An 18400-nucleotide genomic window follows, 5' to 3' on the forward strand; every position below is an offset into this window, starting at 1 on the left:
ATTTTTCCCATGTCGTTCAGTTGTAGCTGCTGCCACTTTCCCTTCCAACACTTTATTAATCCACAACTACAATAAAGCACGCCTTGTTGAAGAAGAACTAGCCATTGGACATGACGATGTAGAGGAAAATGCAATTACAGGAGATGCCGCCAAACCGCATCTCCGGATCAAGTTTGCCACCGTCTCTAATAGCTAGATTTAGTCATTTTGCCACCTCTCGCCAAGCAAGAAACGAAAGAGATTGGGAGAAGGGGATGAGCTCTACACTGTTGTGATGTAGATGATTGTTTGAGTATATGGGTGTAGAGACCATTAACACTGGTTGATGCCTCTACTCCAAAACCATTAATCTTTGGATTTCTCAATCCCTTTTGCTCACCTTCCTCATAGATGGCACAAAAAATGATGTGGATCATCACCTCCAACTTCCTTCCTACCCGACTGCATCATTCCCTTCAAGTTTGAATCTAATAGAGTCTTTATGTCCACTCCGACGAGCTGTTCTGAAACTTGCATGCTAACAACTCCTATCCTCCTGCACCCGAATCGGTCCTTCACCTGGACGGGTCCTTCAAATTAGCACGGATTTGAAAGCAAAAGTCAACGCGAAGTTGAAATAAAGGAAATGCAATACGCTCACAGGGAGAGAAGAGCTGAAAGAAAGTGTAGTGCGTTCTTCCAGGGAGATGGGCTTGAGGATTGAAGAAGATGCAAAGTAAGAGATTGTTACCGGTTACCCCTTTTTCTCCCTCTTATTATCATATTTATAGAGGTGAGCTTCCAAGTGATAATGGGTTAATTGGATCTCGGGTCCTCAAGTTCACTGAGTTGAAAGGAGAGCAAAACTCGATAGCATCAGTAGCCATTATGACCCAAGCAAAAATTAAAGGACATGAATCATCGTGAACCTAATATTATTATCTTAAAATACCCAATTAAATTCTTGGGCAAAAATCAAAAGGGTGTCCTTTTTCTAAATCGTTAAGGGAGCCCTCCAATTTGATTTTTTATCAAAAGGGTGCCCACCCTCTTATAACATGACATAATTATCTTCCAGTACTGTTTCAATTATTATTCTGTCTATATTTCTCATCTAATCCTGAGTTGATCGAGCTCATTGTAGCATTTGCGAAATCGTAGTTGTTATACATGTTGTAACAACTATGATTTCGTAGCTACTATAACTACAATGATTGTAGTTTGTAGTTGTAGCAGTTACGATTTCGTAGCTACTACAACTACGATAATTATAGCATATAGTTGTAGCAGTCATAATTTTGTAGCTGCTACAAATACAACAGTTGTACAGCTATGATTTCGTAGTTGCTACAACATGGACCTTAATAAAGAAGATAACTTTTTTAGAGTCTTTGAAAATAATTTAAATGATATTTTTTGGGCCTAAGACTGGGTAGTTATAAGTTACACTCGATAACAAATATAGATCTCTGAATGAGTGTCGATTTGATATATTGCAAATCTCGTAGTTTAACCCGAGTTAAAAGTTATGATATTTCAAAACATACCTAACATTCACATTGTAACAACTACGTACGATTTCGTAGCTATACTGCAATTGTGTAATAATTGCGAAACTGTAGCTACTACAACTGTGTAACAACTATGAGTTCATAGCTTGCTACCACACACGCTCGATTATGGATTTAAGTGGGAAATGTATGTGAGAGATAGTAATGAGAATAATATAGTGAAGAATAATTGGAAAATTATATATGAGGTGGAGTCTCTTTTTGTTAAAAAATCAAAATGAGATCTTAATTATTCAACAAAATAAAGAGTGCCCATTTTATTTTTATCCTAAATTATTTATATTCATATAGATACTCTATATAAATTAGATATTCAATAATTGTTAAATTAAAATTAACAAAAACATGAGGATGCGTTGTCATCTCTAATTTATAAGATTATCACGTGAAAGTCATTGAATCTGACCTAATATCAAGTGGTAATTTTATATTGAATATATTATAGATATTATATTATTTAAAAATTGATTTAGAATATTACTAAAGATAAATATTCTCAGCTATGTATAAATTATGTTTTGAATTTACTCCATAAGAATCAAAAGTGAATTAGAACGCTACTAGTATGAATTGATAACAGCTTCTTAAGTAATGTCTCTCTTGGACGTTCCATATTTATTTTTAATCAAAGAGTATTCATTGATATTGTTCAATCAAGTAATTTTACTTAATTGCTTTTTAGTACTATTCAGTATTATTATTTCTTATCTAAATTTTGAGTCGGTCAGACACATGGTAGCAATTATAATTTTATAATTACTACTATATTGTAACAATTACAATTTCATAGTTGCTACAATGTGAATCTATTTAAAAATATTCACATTGTAGATTTTATAGCTGCTATAAAACTATGTTCATATTTTAGCAGTTACAAAATCGTAGATGCTACAATATGAATATATTAAAAGATATTCATGTTTTAGCAACTATGATTTCGAGCTGCTACAATATGAATTCAACTTTATTTATGTTGTAATAGTTATGAAACCGTAGTTGTTACAATGTGAAACTATTCAAAAATGTTTAAATTGTAGCAACTACGATTTCGTAGCTGTTACAATATGAATTCAACATTATTCAACTTGAATATTTTTGAAAAGTTAAGTATATATTATAGTATCTACGAAATTGTAACTATTATAATATGATTTTATTAATACATGTTTATCTAATATTTATATTGTAGTAGTTACGATTTCGTAGCTACTACAATGTGTTTGGCTGATTCAAAAATTGAAAAAAATTGAAACAATTATATATGGCTGAATAGTATAAGGAGCGTCATTTTGAATGGAAAATTCGAAAAAACAGGCCATCTTACTTTTTGCCTAAAAAATAACCACATTGGGACTCCGAAGCAATCGAAGAAAGGAAGCAACCTCAAGCCCATTAAGAGGCCCATAGCCAGACAATCTGGGCCGGTAAATCCGACGGACCGTGGCGAAACATCAATTAGCATCCACACCGCTCAAATTAGGGCAACTCACAGCGGTCGCCGCGGACGTGGACTCCTCGTCTCGTTACTATATATTTCGCTCCTCGTGGACGCCAAACCCTAATCCTCTACTTTTTCATTCCGCTCTTCGCCGCCGCTTCTACGCTGCTGCGATGGGTCGCGTCATCAGAGCCCAGAGGAAGGGAGCAGGTTCGGTTTTCAAGTCCCACACGCACCACCGGAAGGGGCCGGCCAGGTTCCGGAGCCTCGACTACGGGGAGCGCAATGGATACCTCAAGGGCGTGGTGACCGACATCATCCACGACCCTGGCCGGGGCGCCCCCCTCGCCCGCGTTACCTTCCGACACCCATTCCGCTTCAAGCTCCAGAAGGAGCTCTTCATCGCCGCTGAGGGCATGTACACTGGCCAGTTCGTCTACTGCGGCCGCAAAGCCAATCTCATGGTCGGTAACGTTCTCCCCCTCCGCTCCATTCCTGAGGGCGCCGTCGTCTGCAATGTCGAGCACCATGTTGGTGACCGCGGTGTCCTGGCCCGCGCTTCCGGTGACTACGCCATTGTGATCAGTCACAACCCTGACAACGGCACAAGCAGGTTGTTTCTTTCTCCTTGTTGCCCCTTTTGCTAGTATTGTTTGTTTGTTCATATTAGATCTTAGATCTAAAATCGTGATAATGTTAAATCAACCCCATTTTTGAAAATATTCATTGTCATCTCTTGCCTTTTTTCTTAATAATATAAATGATCCTTATCGGAAACCTGATTTTATACTTGTGTGCATTGCTGTTATATACTTGCCTTTGTTACAAGATCATATGTTTGTGTATAATTACGCGTGCAGTCTACTACTACATTTTTGTTTCAGATTATATTAATAAGGATTTTCATTCACCAATCAATTGTGAGATTATAGTCGAGATGCTGTGACATCATAGTAGATGACTTTATCAGAATCTCGTTAATCAGAGACTTGTGTTTGATTTGTTAAATTCTTTGGATTTTATCAGAATCTGTTAATATTTTTGTTCCGCGAGTGTATCAGAAAAAGCTTGCTTGTAGCTACTGAATAGGTGAGGCTAGTCTGACTGGACTAAGTCCAGGCTGTTGCAGAGAATAAGTTGAATTAATGATTCATTGTAGAATCTTTACTCTGACAAACATAAACTAATATTTAGATTTGAAACTATGATGGAGAAAACTAGTAGATAGATGAACAGAATTTACACAAACATGTTACTATGTGAAGCGATAAGGCACTCGTTGTTTTTGCATCTCCAACAAATACAAATTTGCTGAAATTTGATAAATAGGTAAAAATTAGATATTTTTAGTTAGAACATTTCTCTTTTGTTTGTTTATTACTCAGTATTGCAAGTATAGTGATTGTTACTTGTTGCTATGTTATTATTTTATGGTATTAACATCACTAGAACATCAATTGCTATGTTATATTAACTTAAGTGTCAGGCATCTTGTACAACTTTAGTTGAATTCTATTTCTTCATATCTTTGAGTTACCTTAGTTCTCACTCAACCACAGGATCAAGCTTCCATCTGGCGCCAAGAAGATCGTACCGAGCAATTGCCGTGCCATGATTGGGCAGGTCGCTGGTGGTGGTAGAACTGAGAAACCCCTTCTGAAAGCTGGCAATGCCTATCACAAGTTCAGAGTGAAGAGGAACTGCTGGCCTAAGGTCCGTGGTGTGGCCATGAACCCAGTGGAGCATCCCCACGGAGGAGGTAACCACCAGCACATTGGTCATGCCTCCACTGTTCGCCGGGATGCTCCACCTGGCCAGAAGGTGGGTCTTATTGCTGCAAGGAGAACAGGTCGTCTCAGGGGACAGGCTGCTGCAACTGCTTCCAAGGCAGACAAGGTCTAGATTGCATGCGCTGAGGACTCAGGTGTTTGGTATTTTCTGGTTGTCATTCCTCTGTTATGCGGGTTTTACTTAATCTTATGTTGGATCCGTTTAGGTATTGTGACAAGTTTGATTTATAATCAACTACATTGCTTTTGCGTTTCATGTTGGTGACATTATAAATTTTTTCTCATTTGGTTGTTGCATTCATGAGCCAGGCCTGTCTTTGCATGAATTAATTATTTTTAGTTTTAGAAATCTTCCCCCTTTCTTGGTGTTCGCATGGGTGATGCGAGCGAGGCCATGGAATTTGTTGGTTTAATGGATGGGAAAAAAGGTTACGGGGAGGAAGAGGAAAAAGGAGAAGAAAAAAAAAAAGATTCTTTTCTCCCTCTTTATTTTGCATATGTTCGTGCCATTGTCCGCTATCCTCCTTAGGCACTATGCTAGTCACCCGCTTTGATTTCTTCAGCAAGATCTCAATACATACAACTGATCTGGTTGGAGAATAGAAGTATTTGATTACATTGTTTCTGCTCACAGATCGAATAGATGTCAGATGATCCTAAATTAATTGTCGATATTATTGAAAGGTTTATAGTTATGAAGTTTATGAGACAGGATATTGACTTCGTGAGTTGATCCTAAATTAATTGTCGATATTATTAAAAGGTTTATAGTCATGATGATTTTGGAACGGGATATTGACTTCATTTTGTGTTAGATACATGCTTTTCTATCATGTTGTAGGAGAGACGGTTTTATAATCATAGGAAGTATAGGTTTATTGAGTGTCCAAATCAGTTGTGTCATAATTAGTTGATCCTTTCTTCTTACTCCAGATAATATAGTTTGGATTATCTTCTTGTGGCTTAAGAGAGGTACCATCAACACCTCCCAGTAGATTAAAGATGCAGAGGTACCATAAAAAACTCCCAATAGATTTTGTTTATGAAATAACGAAAGAAACTAAACTGAATCCCAAATTATTATCATTTAAGTTTAATGGATAGATAAGATATGACACTTATAGGTATAGTAGAGAGTTTTGTTGTTGGGATTGTTTCTGTTACTTTATATAAATAAGGATTAAAAGGAAGAATTAGAGATTGCACAAGCCAGTGGATGACACGGAGATGAAGCAGGAAATTGGTGCCGCCACCTGAGAGTTTTAATCTGCTGGGCGCTAGAAAACAAAATCAGTACAATTTGTAGGGAAGAAGAAAACGCTACAAACGCTTCTGAATCCTGCCGTCGTGCATTTCCAGAAGCGAAGCAGGCTTGCAACGGCGGAGAAGCTGTGTCATCGAACTTCTGGTCCGTGTGAGGAAGGGAGCTATGATTTTGTTGAGCCCAAAATTATAATAAAGGGATTAAGCTCTCGTACCATGAAAAAGAATAATAATCGGACAAGATGAAGAGTTGTAAAGACGATGAAATTTTGTTATTTGGTTTCTCCATAAACAGAACAATTTATACATGTATTTACAATGCCAGTCCATAATATAATTGATGGATTCTAAAATAAAAATTTATTCTAATAATTACTTTGTCTTGAAAGAAATTGCATATACATTTTTATAGGGCGTGCTACTAGTCTTATAAATATGAGTAATTACCATATCAAACAACCAATTTAATTGGTGGCTACTTAGATTAGATCTAAGTATGGTGAAAATCAATTGGAAAAAGTTCTCAACTTGGCATTTCTTCTAATGAGTTATGACTATATTGAATGAACTCTAATGACATGTCTTAATAGGTGATCCAAGTTCTAAATTCATGTTGTCCTCTAAGATGACAAGGAGACTCTTTTAGGCGATAATTGTGTTGTACGAGGCTTTTGTAGGAATAACTACATTATATTGTCACTATATATGTCAAGGAGATTCCTGTTGAATTAAGATATATATGTTCCGGTTGAGAACTGCTTCAGGACACGTCACCGGACCTCCTCCCTGCTGGCTTTGAACAGTAGATGACGATGAGAGACAATGGCGGCTTCACGAGCGCCGGAAACCTCGTCGGAGTTGATGATGAGCAGCACCAGCTTCAGGAAAAAACCTGCAATCACAAGGAACGTCAGTAGGAAGGCCAGGGGGGTGCCCTGGCGCGACCACTCCGACGATCAAGTCAGGGACGGGGGAAGACGATGAACAGTAGAAAATAGAGAGTAGTTGAGAGGGCGAGAGTTCGAGAGAGATACCTGCCGTCGGGAGTGGTCTTTTTAATAGGAGATGAGCGTGCATACCTGTCACGTCATCATTTAAGGAATGTCTCATCATGATTAATGAAGTGGCAGGAATAATCGAGTTCCTTGTCCCATCGCCGGTAAAGCGTTATGTTGTCACCGTCTGAAAAGGCAGCGGGGCAAGCCGCAGAGAGATAGCATTAAATATAACGGGCGTGGGCTTGTCAGAAAATCATGATGAGGTGGGCCAGGACACTGTGAGGAGTGTAGTCAAACTAGAGTGCTGACAAGTATTATCAGAGGCTAGGTGAGGCGATTCGGCGAATAAGCCGGTGTATAGCAGCCTGGGGGGCTTCGGCTAGTGCATGACCGAATGGAAGGATTCGGCGTGTAACTAACCGACTGGAAGGGATTGGCGTATAGTTAGCCGAATGGAGGGATTCGGCGTGTACTAGCCGAATGGACGGATTCGGCGTGTAGTTGCCGAATGGAGGGATTCGGCGTGTAGCTAGCCGAATGGACGGATTCGTGTAGTTAGCCGAATGGAGGGATTCGGCGTGTAGCTAGCCGAATGGACGGATTCGGCGGATTCGGCGTGTAACTAGCCGAATGGAGGGATTCGGATTCGACGTGTAGTTAGCCGAATGGAGGGATTCGGCGTGTAGCTAGCCGAATGGACGGATTCGGCGTGTAGTTAGCCGAATGGACGGATTCGGCGTGTAACTAGCCGAATGGACGGATTCGGCGGCCGTAGTAACTAGCCGAATGGACGGATTCGGCGTGTAGTTAGCCGAATGGACGGATTCGGGGTGTAACTAGCCGAATGGTCGGATACTTAGCCGGGTAGCCTGAACTAGCCGAATGGATTGCTTCGACGGGTGTAGTTACTGAATGGAGGGATTTGGGGACCAGCCGAAGACTCGAGTCTGATTGGGCCCCCTGGGTTATCCCCGAATGGAGGACTTCGCCGAGGTAAGCTAGTGCTAGTCGAAGGGAGCAGCGAGTGGGGACTCCTACACCGGGATCAACTTCAGACTCGAGTCTGATCATGGCCAACCCCAGGGTTTATCCCCGGAACATAAGCCTCCCCACTAGTTTAGTCGGGGAGAATGAGGCGGACTGACGAAGGACCGAATCAGAAGGAGAGGAGAGAGAGAAATGAGCAGAGACGATCAAGCCGTTACGCTGTTCGGAGGAAGGCTAGTCGTCTAGAGACACGTGTTGCTACGCGACTGGTTGCATTAATGAGGGGACTGGCGGCGTGCGTGCGCGCAGAAAGGGGCCGCTGTCCTTTCCAAGACAGGCAATTAAGGAGGCGTGCCTTTTGTCCGCCTTTTCGTATCACTGGTCTGACATCAGCAGATCCGCTCGGGGAATCGTGTTGATCCAACGGCTCTTATCGAATCCCGCCTTTTTGATACTGCTTATCGGACGGTCCCGATGAAATAGGGTTTCAATATATAGCTGGCGAGAGATTGCGGCGGGACTATTTGCTGTATTCGTCTTCGCGTGTGTCCGTTGCTGCTCAGTGTCTCCGGCTGCTTCATCTTCTTCTCCGGCGAGTTTTCCGGTGTAAGCTCCGTTTCCCTTTTTCCTTTTCGAGTTTCTTTCGGTGCCATTTCTTCTTCGTTCTCTCTTTCTAGCTTATTTTGTATCAGTCCTAGGTTTTATAATAATGCCAGAGTCTGATAATGCCTGGTACGAGTCTACTGTCTCTGTGTTTGATAGAGCGTCTAGGTCGGCGGTGAGGGTCCAATATGAGATTCCTCCCCAGTATAAGATTAAGGTTCCAAAAAGCCACCATCGGCCACACCTTCCCCCTCCTGGTTTCCAGACCTTTTTTTGGATCAGTTGGAAGGGGGGTTGCGTTTCCCCATCCCCGATTTCTATATTAGAATAGTCGCGTACTTCGGTGTCCCTGTCAACCAGTTGGCTCCCAACTCTTTCTGTACTCTTGCCTGTGTATGTATAGTATTCCAAGTGTATAATATCCCTCTGAACCCGACCGTCTTCCATTACTTCTTCTTCCCGAAGAAGAAGGAAGACGGGGTTTTCTACCTTAACGCCCGTCCTCGTCTAAAATTCTTGGCGGAGTGTCCCTCTTCTCTTAAGTTTTGGAAGACAAAGTTTTTCTTTGTGCGTCCCCCTAGTCCTTTCGAGTAGCCGAGTGGCAGGACGACCTACCACTTCCCCCCCGGCTGAGCGGCTACAAGAAGGACACCGCCTACTCGATGGCTTCGAAGGTGTTGGACGGGCTTGATGTTTCACGCCGGAGGATACTTAGCGAGGAGGGCCTTCTGTATCGGGCAGGCTTGAGCCCATCGCTGCGGAGCTATCGCAGCCGCTTGGTAAGTGATACTTATTACTTTAGCTCATTGATGTCTAATTTCATGTATTTCTTGTTTCTTCGCAGAGGATCTCTGGATGGCGGCTTCCATGAACAAGTTCATCAAATGGGACCGGGCCTCCTTCAAGAAACTGACTACCCCCGGCCACTCGGAAGAGAGCCCGAGCTGCGGCAGCCTCTGCGGCCGACCGATCTGCCGCAGTAGAGTCCGAAGAGAGGTCTCATTCGGCCACCCCATCAGGCCGAGTCGGCGAGAGGCCCTCTTCTGAAAAGTCCCGCGAGAAGGCCTCCAAGGCGAAGGAGCCCCGAACTGAGAGGTCCAAAGAGCAGGCTCCGAAAGCTAAGAAACCCCGAGTGGAGGAGCCACGCGAGAAGGCCCCTAAGGCCAAGGCGCTAACTATCAACGAGCCGACTGACGAACAAGCGTCTCGGCCACGTCCTTCGGCAGCCGAGACGGGTAAGTTAAAGCAGAAGGCTCGTCCTGCTCCGCCACCACAACCTAAGAAGAAGAAGAAATCTTCCAGCCCTCGGAGGGTGGCTGCTGTGACGCCCGGTGCCGAGTCAAGTCGCGGGGCGAAGGGGCATCAAGGGTCAGGGGCGTCGGGCGAGCTCGTGCCGAATCGCCAGTGTCATTCTGCGGGTGGAATCGCCAGTTCCTACAACAGCCGCTATACCCAGCTCAGGTGACCGGTCAAGGACCGAGAGGCCGGTTGAGTGAGGTCCGGCGAGGAGCCGGCATCGTTTCCAGCCCTCGAGGCCTGAGGAGGCTACAAGCGGCAGGGCCATCTACAACTCCTCCAGCTCCCGTGGTGGACTTAGATCAGGCGGCAGAAAGGACCACGCGTCTGAATATGCGGGAGACTTCTCCTCGCATTACTAGGGAGGAGTCACCCCGCTGCATCGTTCACCCAGCAGCCGTATGTCCTCCTGGTGCGGCAGGAGTCTACCCCGGAGGCATATTTCCTCCTGGTGAGGTTCAGTCTGCCTCCCATCGCGGCAGATGCCCCCCTCCGTCGGGCCGAAATTAGTGATACCCTCGATCGAGTCCGTGCGCATCGGGGGGCCGCCTACTACGAACCTTTGACCCTATCCGATATGACCAGCCGCTCCATCTACAACCTGTACCGAGTAAGTTTTCTTAGCTCTTCATCTTCCTTCATTGCCTTAGATAAGGTAAAGCTGACATTTCTGCCGCAGATTTTGGCTGAGGTCTTGGAGCTGCACAACCGCCTGCCTGGCGTCTACCGTCACTTCAATCTACTGGATGGGCAAGTGGCCGAGCTGAGGGCCAAGGAAGCCGAGTTGAAGGAAAGAGCTGACGAAGGGGCTCGAGCCATCTGTCAGCCACCCCGAGCATCAGGAACAGCTACGCTCCCTGGAAGAACAAGTAGCTGCGCTGAAGGTGCGTGAGGCGGATTTGACCTATGAGCTTGAGGCGGCTCGGTCAGCAACCGATCAATCGCAGCATCAGGCCCAACTGCGTTCCTTGGAGGAGCAGATATCACGCGCTGCAGGCCAAAGAGTCGGACCTGGCCAAGGAGCTACAAATATCTCGCTCAGTAGCTGACCAACATCAACATCAGGCCAGCCTAGCCCATGCCCAGCGACTTACGGCCGAGAACAGGGCTAGAGACCTTAGAGCGGGAACTGCAAGAGGCCAGGTCCCAGGAGCAAGAGGTCCAGGAAGAGCTGAAACAGAAGAAGGACCGGCTGATCAGCCAGGACACTCGGCTGGCCAAGCAGGAGGAGGAAATAAGAGAGCTGAAGATCCAGCTAGATCAGAAATGTGCTGATCTGGACTTCGCCTGCGACGAGTCCAAGAGCCTGAAGGAAAAAGTCGCCAAGCTAACTGAAGAGGTGACTCAGCTGAAGAAGCAAGCGGCAGACTTAGCCGAGTCGGCTAAGGTGGTCGAAGGCGTCTCGGCTGACGCCCGAAGTGAACTTGCGGCCTACAAGCTTGAGCGAAGAGGAGCGGCTCGAAGAGGCTAAGGAGGACTGGCTGAAGTCCAAGGAATTCACGGACCAATTCCTGGAGAAGACCGGCAGTATGCTTCAAGCCGGCTTTGAGGGAGCCTTAAGGCAGCTTCAGGAGGCGGGCGTGGTGATTCCAGACGAAGCCTTCGACAAGTTAGATCCGCAGAAGGTATGGAAAGCACTACCGGCTTCGGCGGTTGTAAAAAGGCCTCCAATCGGTAAAGGGAAAGGGAAAGGGAAGAAATGATTGTAATGGGCTGCAGCCCTTTCCTTGTAAATTTTTGCTAGTAATGAAAGATTTTGTTTATTCCTCGATTTTCTTGTTATGTCAGTCAGCTAATGGTGAAAGGGAAGTGGGAAGAGATAAAGGGGCTGGCCCTTTCCTTGTATTTTTCGGGAAAAATGAAATATTTGTTGGTTCCCTAAGTATTTCTTGTGGCTTGGGAGTACCTAACTTCTCTTGTAGGCGTCCTCCTGTTGTAGCGAGGGAGTAAGGGAAATAAACTGTCCGGAGGGGAGAGTAAGCCGGACTCTTCGAAAGAAGACCTGTGAGACGCCGATCCTCTGTCTACGTATAGGGAGATAGTAGTATACTTGTGCGTCATTCGGGATAGGCTAGGCTCGGCCGAGTGGCGTATACGGATGGGTGGGGAGCTCTGCCCGTGGGAGTCGGCGTGCGGATTACATATGAATTATTCTTGAGTTGGCTCATGGAGTCACTTGTGGGACTCGATACGTAGGTGATTCGGGAGTGCGGACGATTCGGGAGTGGAAGCGATGGTCTTCCCTTCCGAATCGAGAAGATGCTTGTGACCGAGACCGCCCCGGGCCATGGAGGTGTTGGCGTTGGCGGTGCATACATATTGGGAAGGCACAGGCGATGGCTGCCGCTTCCGTGGTAAGGAAGGCGCCGCATAATGAAGGAGGAGAGCAAGTGTTGGCTTACCCCTTGACTTGGATGTGGAGTAGGTCCGAGACCTATGCAGAGTCGATGGAGTAGGTCCGAGACCTAATTATGTCGGTGGAGTAGGTCCGAGACCTATTGCAGAGTCGATGGAGTAGGTCCGAGACCTAATTATGTCGGTGGAGTAGGTCCGAGACCTATTGCAGAGTCGATGGAGTAGGTCCGAGACCTAATTATTGGAGTAGGTCGGACCTAATTATGTCGGTGGAGTAGGTCCGAGACCTAAATTGGCTCGATCCACGACTATGTCCGAGTCGGGAGAGTATTGTGAATGGCCGAGAGGCCTTGGAGTGGGGAAGGCCTGTAGGAAACACTACTTGTCATTACATGTAGGAAATGAATATAGACAAGTAATGAGATGTAGCGTAAAGAGTTTAAGTATGATAGGGCCGGAGGTGCGTGGCGCTCCATGGTCTGATCAAGTCCTTGCCCTCCGAATCAGTGAGGTAGTAGGCGCCGGAACTTGTCTTCTTGGTTACCCGATAGGGGCCTTCCCACGGTGGTTCGAGCTTGCCCACTTCGCCTGTCGGTTTTGCTTTCTTCCACACCAAGTCCCCTACTTGGAAGGATCTGGGGATCACTCGGCGATTGTACTTGGCGCACATCCTTTGTCGGTAGGCCATGAGTCGAGAGGCGGCTCTGTCTCTATCTTCAGTGATGAAGTCAAGCTCCATCCTTCGGCGCTCCCCGTTGTCTTCATCATAGAGCCTGCCTTCTGTCTGATGGGACTCCCACCTCCATTGGCACGACAGCCTCTCCTCCGTACACCAGATGGAATGGTGTCATGCCGGTGCTTTCCCTCGGTGTGGTCCGGTAGGCCCATAGTACACAGGGAGCTCCTCCACCCAGCTGCCTCCTTCGTGATCCAGCTTGGTCTTGAGGCCATGCAATATCTCCCGGTTGGTAACTTCAGCCTGACCATTGGCTTGCGGATAGGCCACGGAGGTGAATGCTTGCTGGATGCCGAGTCCTTGGCACCAAGACTGGATCTTCTTTCCTTGGAATTGTCGGCCATTGTCGGATACTAGCCGTTGGGGAATGCCATACCGACAGATAATATTCTTCCATAGAAACTTGATGACTGCCTCCTCCGTGATGCGGGCGAGAGCTTCAGCTTCAACCCATTTAGAAAAGTAATCTACCGCGACCAGCAAGAACTTCTTTTGTTGTGGCCCTGCTGGGAAGGGTCCGACAATGTCCATGCCCCATTGATCAAAAGGGCATGAAGTGGTGGAGGCCTTCAACATTTTCGTCGGTCGTCGTGAGAAGTTTTGGTATTTCTGGCAGTGTAGGCAGGTGGATACTAACTTTGCCGCATCGGCTTGAAGAGTCGGCCAGAAGTAGCCGGCCAATAAAATTTTCTGAGCCAATGATCTTCCTCCCGGATGGTTGCCGCAGCATCCTTGATGAGCCTCCCGCAAGACGTAGTCGGCGTCCTCTGGCCCCAGGCACTTGAGCAGAGGACGGGAGAAGGCGCGCCGATACAGCTGATCTCCTATCAGGGTGAATCGGGCTGCGCGCCTTCGGAGTACTTTGGCTGAAATGGGGTCAGAAGGAGTGACGCCTGTCTGAAGGAAGTTGACAAGAGGACTCCTCCAATCTTCCGGCTCTGATGCGGCTTCGGCCTGATCTATTTGGGCGACGAAGGCTACTTGAGTGATGGACCCTTCGTCTGTCCATTCGGTCATGGAGCTGGCCAGTCGGGCTAATTCATCTGCCTTAGTGTTCTCAGTCCGGGGAATCTTTAAGAGAGAAACTTCTTTGAATTCTGCCTTGAGCTTGATAAAGGCTTCAGCATATCGGCGAAGTCGGTCATTGCGGACTTCGCAAGTGCCTCTGTTTGTTGCGCCACCAACTGAGAATCGGAATACAAGTGGACTCGGGTAGCTCCCATCCGCTTGGCTGCTTGTAAACCAGCCAACACAGCCTCGTATTCAGCTTCATTATTGGACGTGCGGAAACTTAGCCGGATGGAGAGCCGAATCTCCTCTTCTTGAGGGGAGATCAATACGACACCAACTCCGCTTCCTTGCCGATTTGAGGAGCTGTCCACATATACCTTCCATGTCTGCTCCGTCTCGCCTTCGGGTATCTCAATGAGGAAGTCAGCCAAGGCTTGGGCCTTGATGGCAGTCCGAGGCTGATATTGAATGTCATATTCTCCGAGCTCCACGGTCCACTTGATAAGCCGTCCAGAGATCTCTGGATTGGTGAGCAGACGACCCAAGTTGCTGTTGGTCATGACCGTAACTGGATGGGAGAGGAAATATGGGCGTAGCTTCCGCACAGATAGGACGAGCATCCAAGCCAGCTTCTCCAGATTAGAATACCGAGTCTCTGCGTCCTTGAAGAGATGACTGGAGAAATAGATGGGATGTTGAGACTGACCTTCCTGCCTGACTAGCACAGAGCTGGCTGCAAAGTGGGAGGCCGCCAGGTACATGAACAGGGGCTCGCCTGGTGAAGGCTTGGCGAGCCGAGGGAGCTGGGATAGGTATTCTTTGAGCTCAGCAAATGCTTTGTCGCAGTCTGCATTCCATTCAAACTTCTGTGCCCGCTTCAAGACCTTGAAGAATGGGAGGCTGCGCTCTGATGCCCGAGAGATGAATCGGGAGAGTGCAGTGATCCGGCCCATCAGCTTCTGTGCTTCTCTGAGGTTGCGAGGCGGAGCCATATGAGATAGTGCATGAACTTTGTCCGGATTCGCCTCAATTCCTTCTTCAGTTACAATGTAGCCGAGGAACTTCCCCACTCGGACGCCAAATAAACACTTGGCCGGATTCAGCTTCAGACCATATTGGCGTAGAGTGCTGCAGGTCTCTTCCACGTCGGCGATTAGGGAGCTTCCCTTTTCGGACTTGACTAATATGTCATCCACGTATACTTCTATATTGCGTCCTTGTTGATGCCGGAAGATTTTGTCCATCAATCGTTGGTAAGTGGCTCCCGCATTCTTGAGTCCGAATGGCATCACAGTGTAACAAAAAGTTCCATCTGCCGTTATGAAACTGACCTTATCTTGGTCATCTACAGCAAGGGGATTTGATGATACCCCTGATAAGCATCGAGCATACATATGTACTCATGACCGGAGGTCGAGTCAACTAGCTGATCGATGCGGGACAGTGGATAGCAGTCCTTTGGGCAAGCCTTGTTCAAGTCCCGGAAATCCACGCAGACTCGCCATTTGTTTCCGGGCTTTGGCACCAGCACCACGTTGGAGAGCCAGGTAGGGAAGTGTACTACTTTGATGTATCCAGCCTTTCAGCAGTTTTTGCACTTCTTCTCGGATCACCTTGTTCTGCTCAGGGCCGAAGTGGCGTCTCTTCTGCTTGATGGGGCGCGCTCTTAGGCAAGACGTTGAGGTGGTGCATGGCGACGGCGGGCGACACCCCCGTCAGGTCGGTCGGGTCCCAGGCAAAGACGTCCTGGTTCCGGCGAAGGCATTCGGCCAACTCTTGCTTCAGTTCAGTTGGCAGTTCGGCGGCAACTTGCACAGCTGCTTCTGGACGGTCGGGGCATATTTGCAGGAGTTCCTTCTCGGTCGCGGCACGAGGGTTCGGCACTTCTTGTACTGCATGTACCTCAGCTCCTTGAGTTCGCTGAGTCTTCCTGGCCTCCGTCCGGACCGAGTCAACGTAACAGCGCCGCGCTGTCAGTTGGTTGCCTCGTGCCTCCCCGACCAAGTCCCCGACAAGGAACTTGATCTTCTGGTGGTATGTAGAGACGACAGCGGAGAAGGCGCTGAGTGTCGGCCGACCTAATATCACATTATAGGAGGAAGAGGCATCCACTATAGTGAAGAAGCAGTACCTCGTCCTCCGAGCCGGTTCCGTGCCCAAGGAGATAGCCAGGCGGATTTGACCAAGGGGGCGCACTTCATTCCCCGTGAAGCCGTAGAGAGAAGTAGCCATTGGCTCCAAGTCATCCAAGTCAATCTGCATCTGGTCGAAGGCCGACTTGAAAATGATGTTGACGGAGCTACCAGTGTCAACGAATACCCGAGATATCTCATAGTTAGCGATGGTGGCCTTTATGACCAGCGCATTATCATGAGGAGTCTCTACTCCTTCTAAGTCTTGAGGCCCAAAGCCGATGACAGGTTCGTCTCCTCGGCTTCCTCCAGCCACTCCGCAGACTTCCAGTCGTCGGCTATGAGCCTTCCTGGTCCGATTGGAATCTCCCGTCAGTAGCACCCCCTGTAATCATGAGAATATTACCGAGGGGGGCATTATCTTGATTGCCGGCTCGAGGGTCACGGGAGCCGGATCCCTGGCCACGGTTTCCTTCGTTCGGCGTGCGGGGGGGGGGGGGGGGGAGTGAGCTCTCTAGGGGAACGGTGGCGTTTGGGGGCAGCTCGAGGAGAAGGTGGCAGTGGTGGGGCGGTGACTTGACGATGAGTCTCCTGCCGGTGTTGAGGGGCAGGTATCATCCCCCTAGAGCGCTGGTCCTCTGCCTCACGGAGGACTCGGGCATATTGGTGGCAATCCCGAGTGTCGTGAGTTCTTGACTTATGATATGCACAAAAGCGCGGCAGCCATCGTGAAGGTCCAGATGACTGAGTGGGCCGGGAGTCTACTGCTTGGATGGCACGGAGGCCACCTGTCTGTCTAGCTGGATGTTCCGGCTCTGGCCTTCTGAGTGGTTGAGGTGGTTGGCGATGCTCGCTTCGAGCAACCGGGGCGGGCTGTCGACTCGGACCGCCGTGAGAGGAGAAGTCGGCATTCACTCGCCGAGCCGACTGAGCTTCTTCCACATGTATATACTTGTCGGCTCGAGTCATCAGCATGTCGAAGTTCTCAGGAGGCTTCTTGATGAGGGACCGGAAGAAGTCTCCTTCTATCAGTCCCTGAGAGAAGGCACTGACGAGGACTTCTGAAGGAGCTGCTGGGACTTCTTGCGCTCCTTGATTAAATCTGCGCAGGTAATCCTTAAGTGATTCTTTGGACTTCTGTTTGATGGCAAAGAGATCCATCACAGTCTTCCGGTAAGCGCGGCTGGTGGCGAAGTGCCTTAGAAAGGAGCCTCGGAAATCATTGAAGGAGCAGATGGAGGCTGGCGGTAGGTGGTTGAACCATCGAACCGCGGCACCAGCCAAAGTGGTGAGAAAAACCCGACATTTGATGGCGTCTGTGTACTGATGTAGGGTGGCAGCATTTTTGAATCTTCCCAAGTGATCTTCCGGGTCAGTTGCTCCGGTGTAGTCCATGAGTTGAGGGGCACGGAAGTGGCGAGGGAGCTCTTCTTCCAATATCCACTGGGCAAATGGAGATTTGTGAGAGCTGCTGCCTTCCTCGGGATCGGGTCCTTTGCCACGTGGAAGGCGTCGAGGTGGGGTCCGGGCAGCTGCAGATTCTACGGACATCCCTCCGTAATCTTCAAACATGTATGGTGGAGGTGGGCCCTGGGCCTGATGAGCTGATGGGCTTGATGGGCCTGCTGAGCTGGAACTTGATAAGCTGGGGCCTGATGGATCTGAGCAAAGTGGGCCGGAGCTTGATGGGCCGGAGATTGGTGGGCCTGAGTATGGTGGGCCTCCGTGGGCTCAAACAACCGACGTACTGGGGCCGGCGCCGGCGCCGTTGCTGGTGGTGCTTCAGCGGAAAAAGAGTGAGGTCTTGAAGGACCAGCTGGTACCTGTTGCTGCGGTTGTTGCTGTTGTTGTTGTTGTGCTGAGAAATAGCCAGGACGGCGGCGGCCACCGCCCTGTCAAAGTCTTCTGTAGTCATGGTGATGAAGCGAGGTTGAGAAGGTTGAGGAGGTTGGGGAGGTTCGTCCGTCGGCATCTCAAATCCGGGCAAAGAAAGTTCCCACAGACGGCGCCAAATTATGTTCCGGTTGAGAACTGCTTCAGGACATGTCACCGGACCTCCTCGATGCTGGCTTTGAACAGTAGATGATGATGATGAGGGCGACGACAGCTCCACAATCGCCTGAGACCTCACCGGAGCCGATGATGACCAGCAACAGCTTCAGGGACGGCCTGCGATCACAGGGAACGTCAGTAGGAAGGCCAGGGAGGTGCCCTGGCGCGACCACTCCGACGATCAAGTCA

At 47.9% G+C, this 18400-nt stretch overlaps 2 protein-coding genes across 2 annotated transcripts; one reads left to right on the top strand and one right to left on the bottom strand.

Moving 5' to 3' along the window:
- The first annotated feature begins 3116 nt into the window (after positions 1–3116).
- Positions 3117–5079, top strand: LOC141817337 (large ribosomal subunit protein uL2z-like). The gene is made up of 2 exons (XM_074705011.1): positions 3117–3601; positions 4548–5079. The coding sequence occupies exons 1-2, from the start codon at positions 3162–3164 to the stop codon at positions 4888–4890; spliced, it is 783 nt and encodes a 260-aa protein (XP_074561112.1). The 5' UTR covers positions 3117–3161; the 3' UTR covers positions 4891–5079.
- A 10571-nt stretch (positions 5080–15650) lies between these two features.
- On the bottom strand, positions 15651–17710 carry LOC141817336 (uncharacterized). The gene is made up of 2 exons (XM_074705009.1): positions 16736–17710; positions 15651–16544 (listed from the first exon to the last, which is right to left on the bottom strand). Exons 1-2 carry the CDS (start codon positions 17708–17710, stop codon positions 15651–15653), a joined length of 1869 nt encoding a protein of 622 aa, XP_074561110.1.
- Positions 17711–18400: the final 690 nt, after the last annotated feature.

This window comes from Curcuma longa, unplaced genomic scaffold (genome assembly GCF_044706935.1).
Source record: "Curcuma longa cultivar G26 ecotype Majalengka, Jawa Barat unplaced genomic scaffold, ITB_CL_G26_1.1 contig_20142, whole genome shotgun sequence".
NCBI classification, from domain to species: Eukaryota; Viridiplantae; Streptophyta; class Magnoliopsida; order Zingiberales; family Zingiberaceae; genus Curcuma; species Curcuma longa.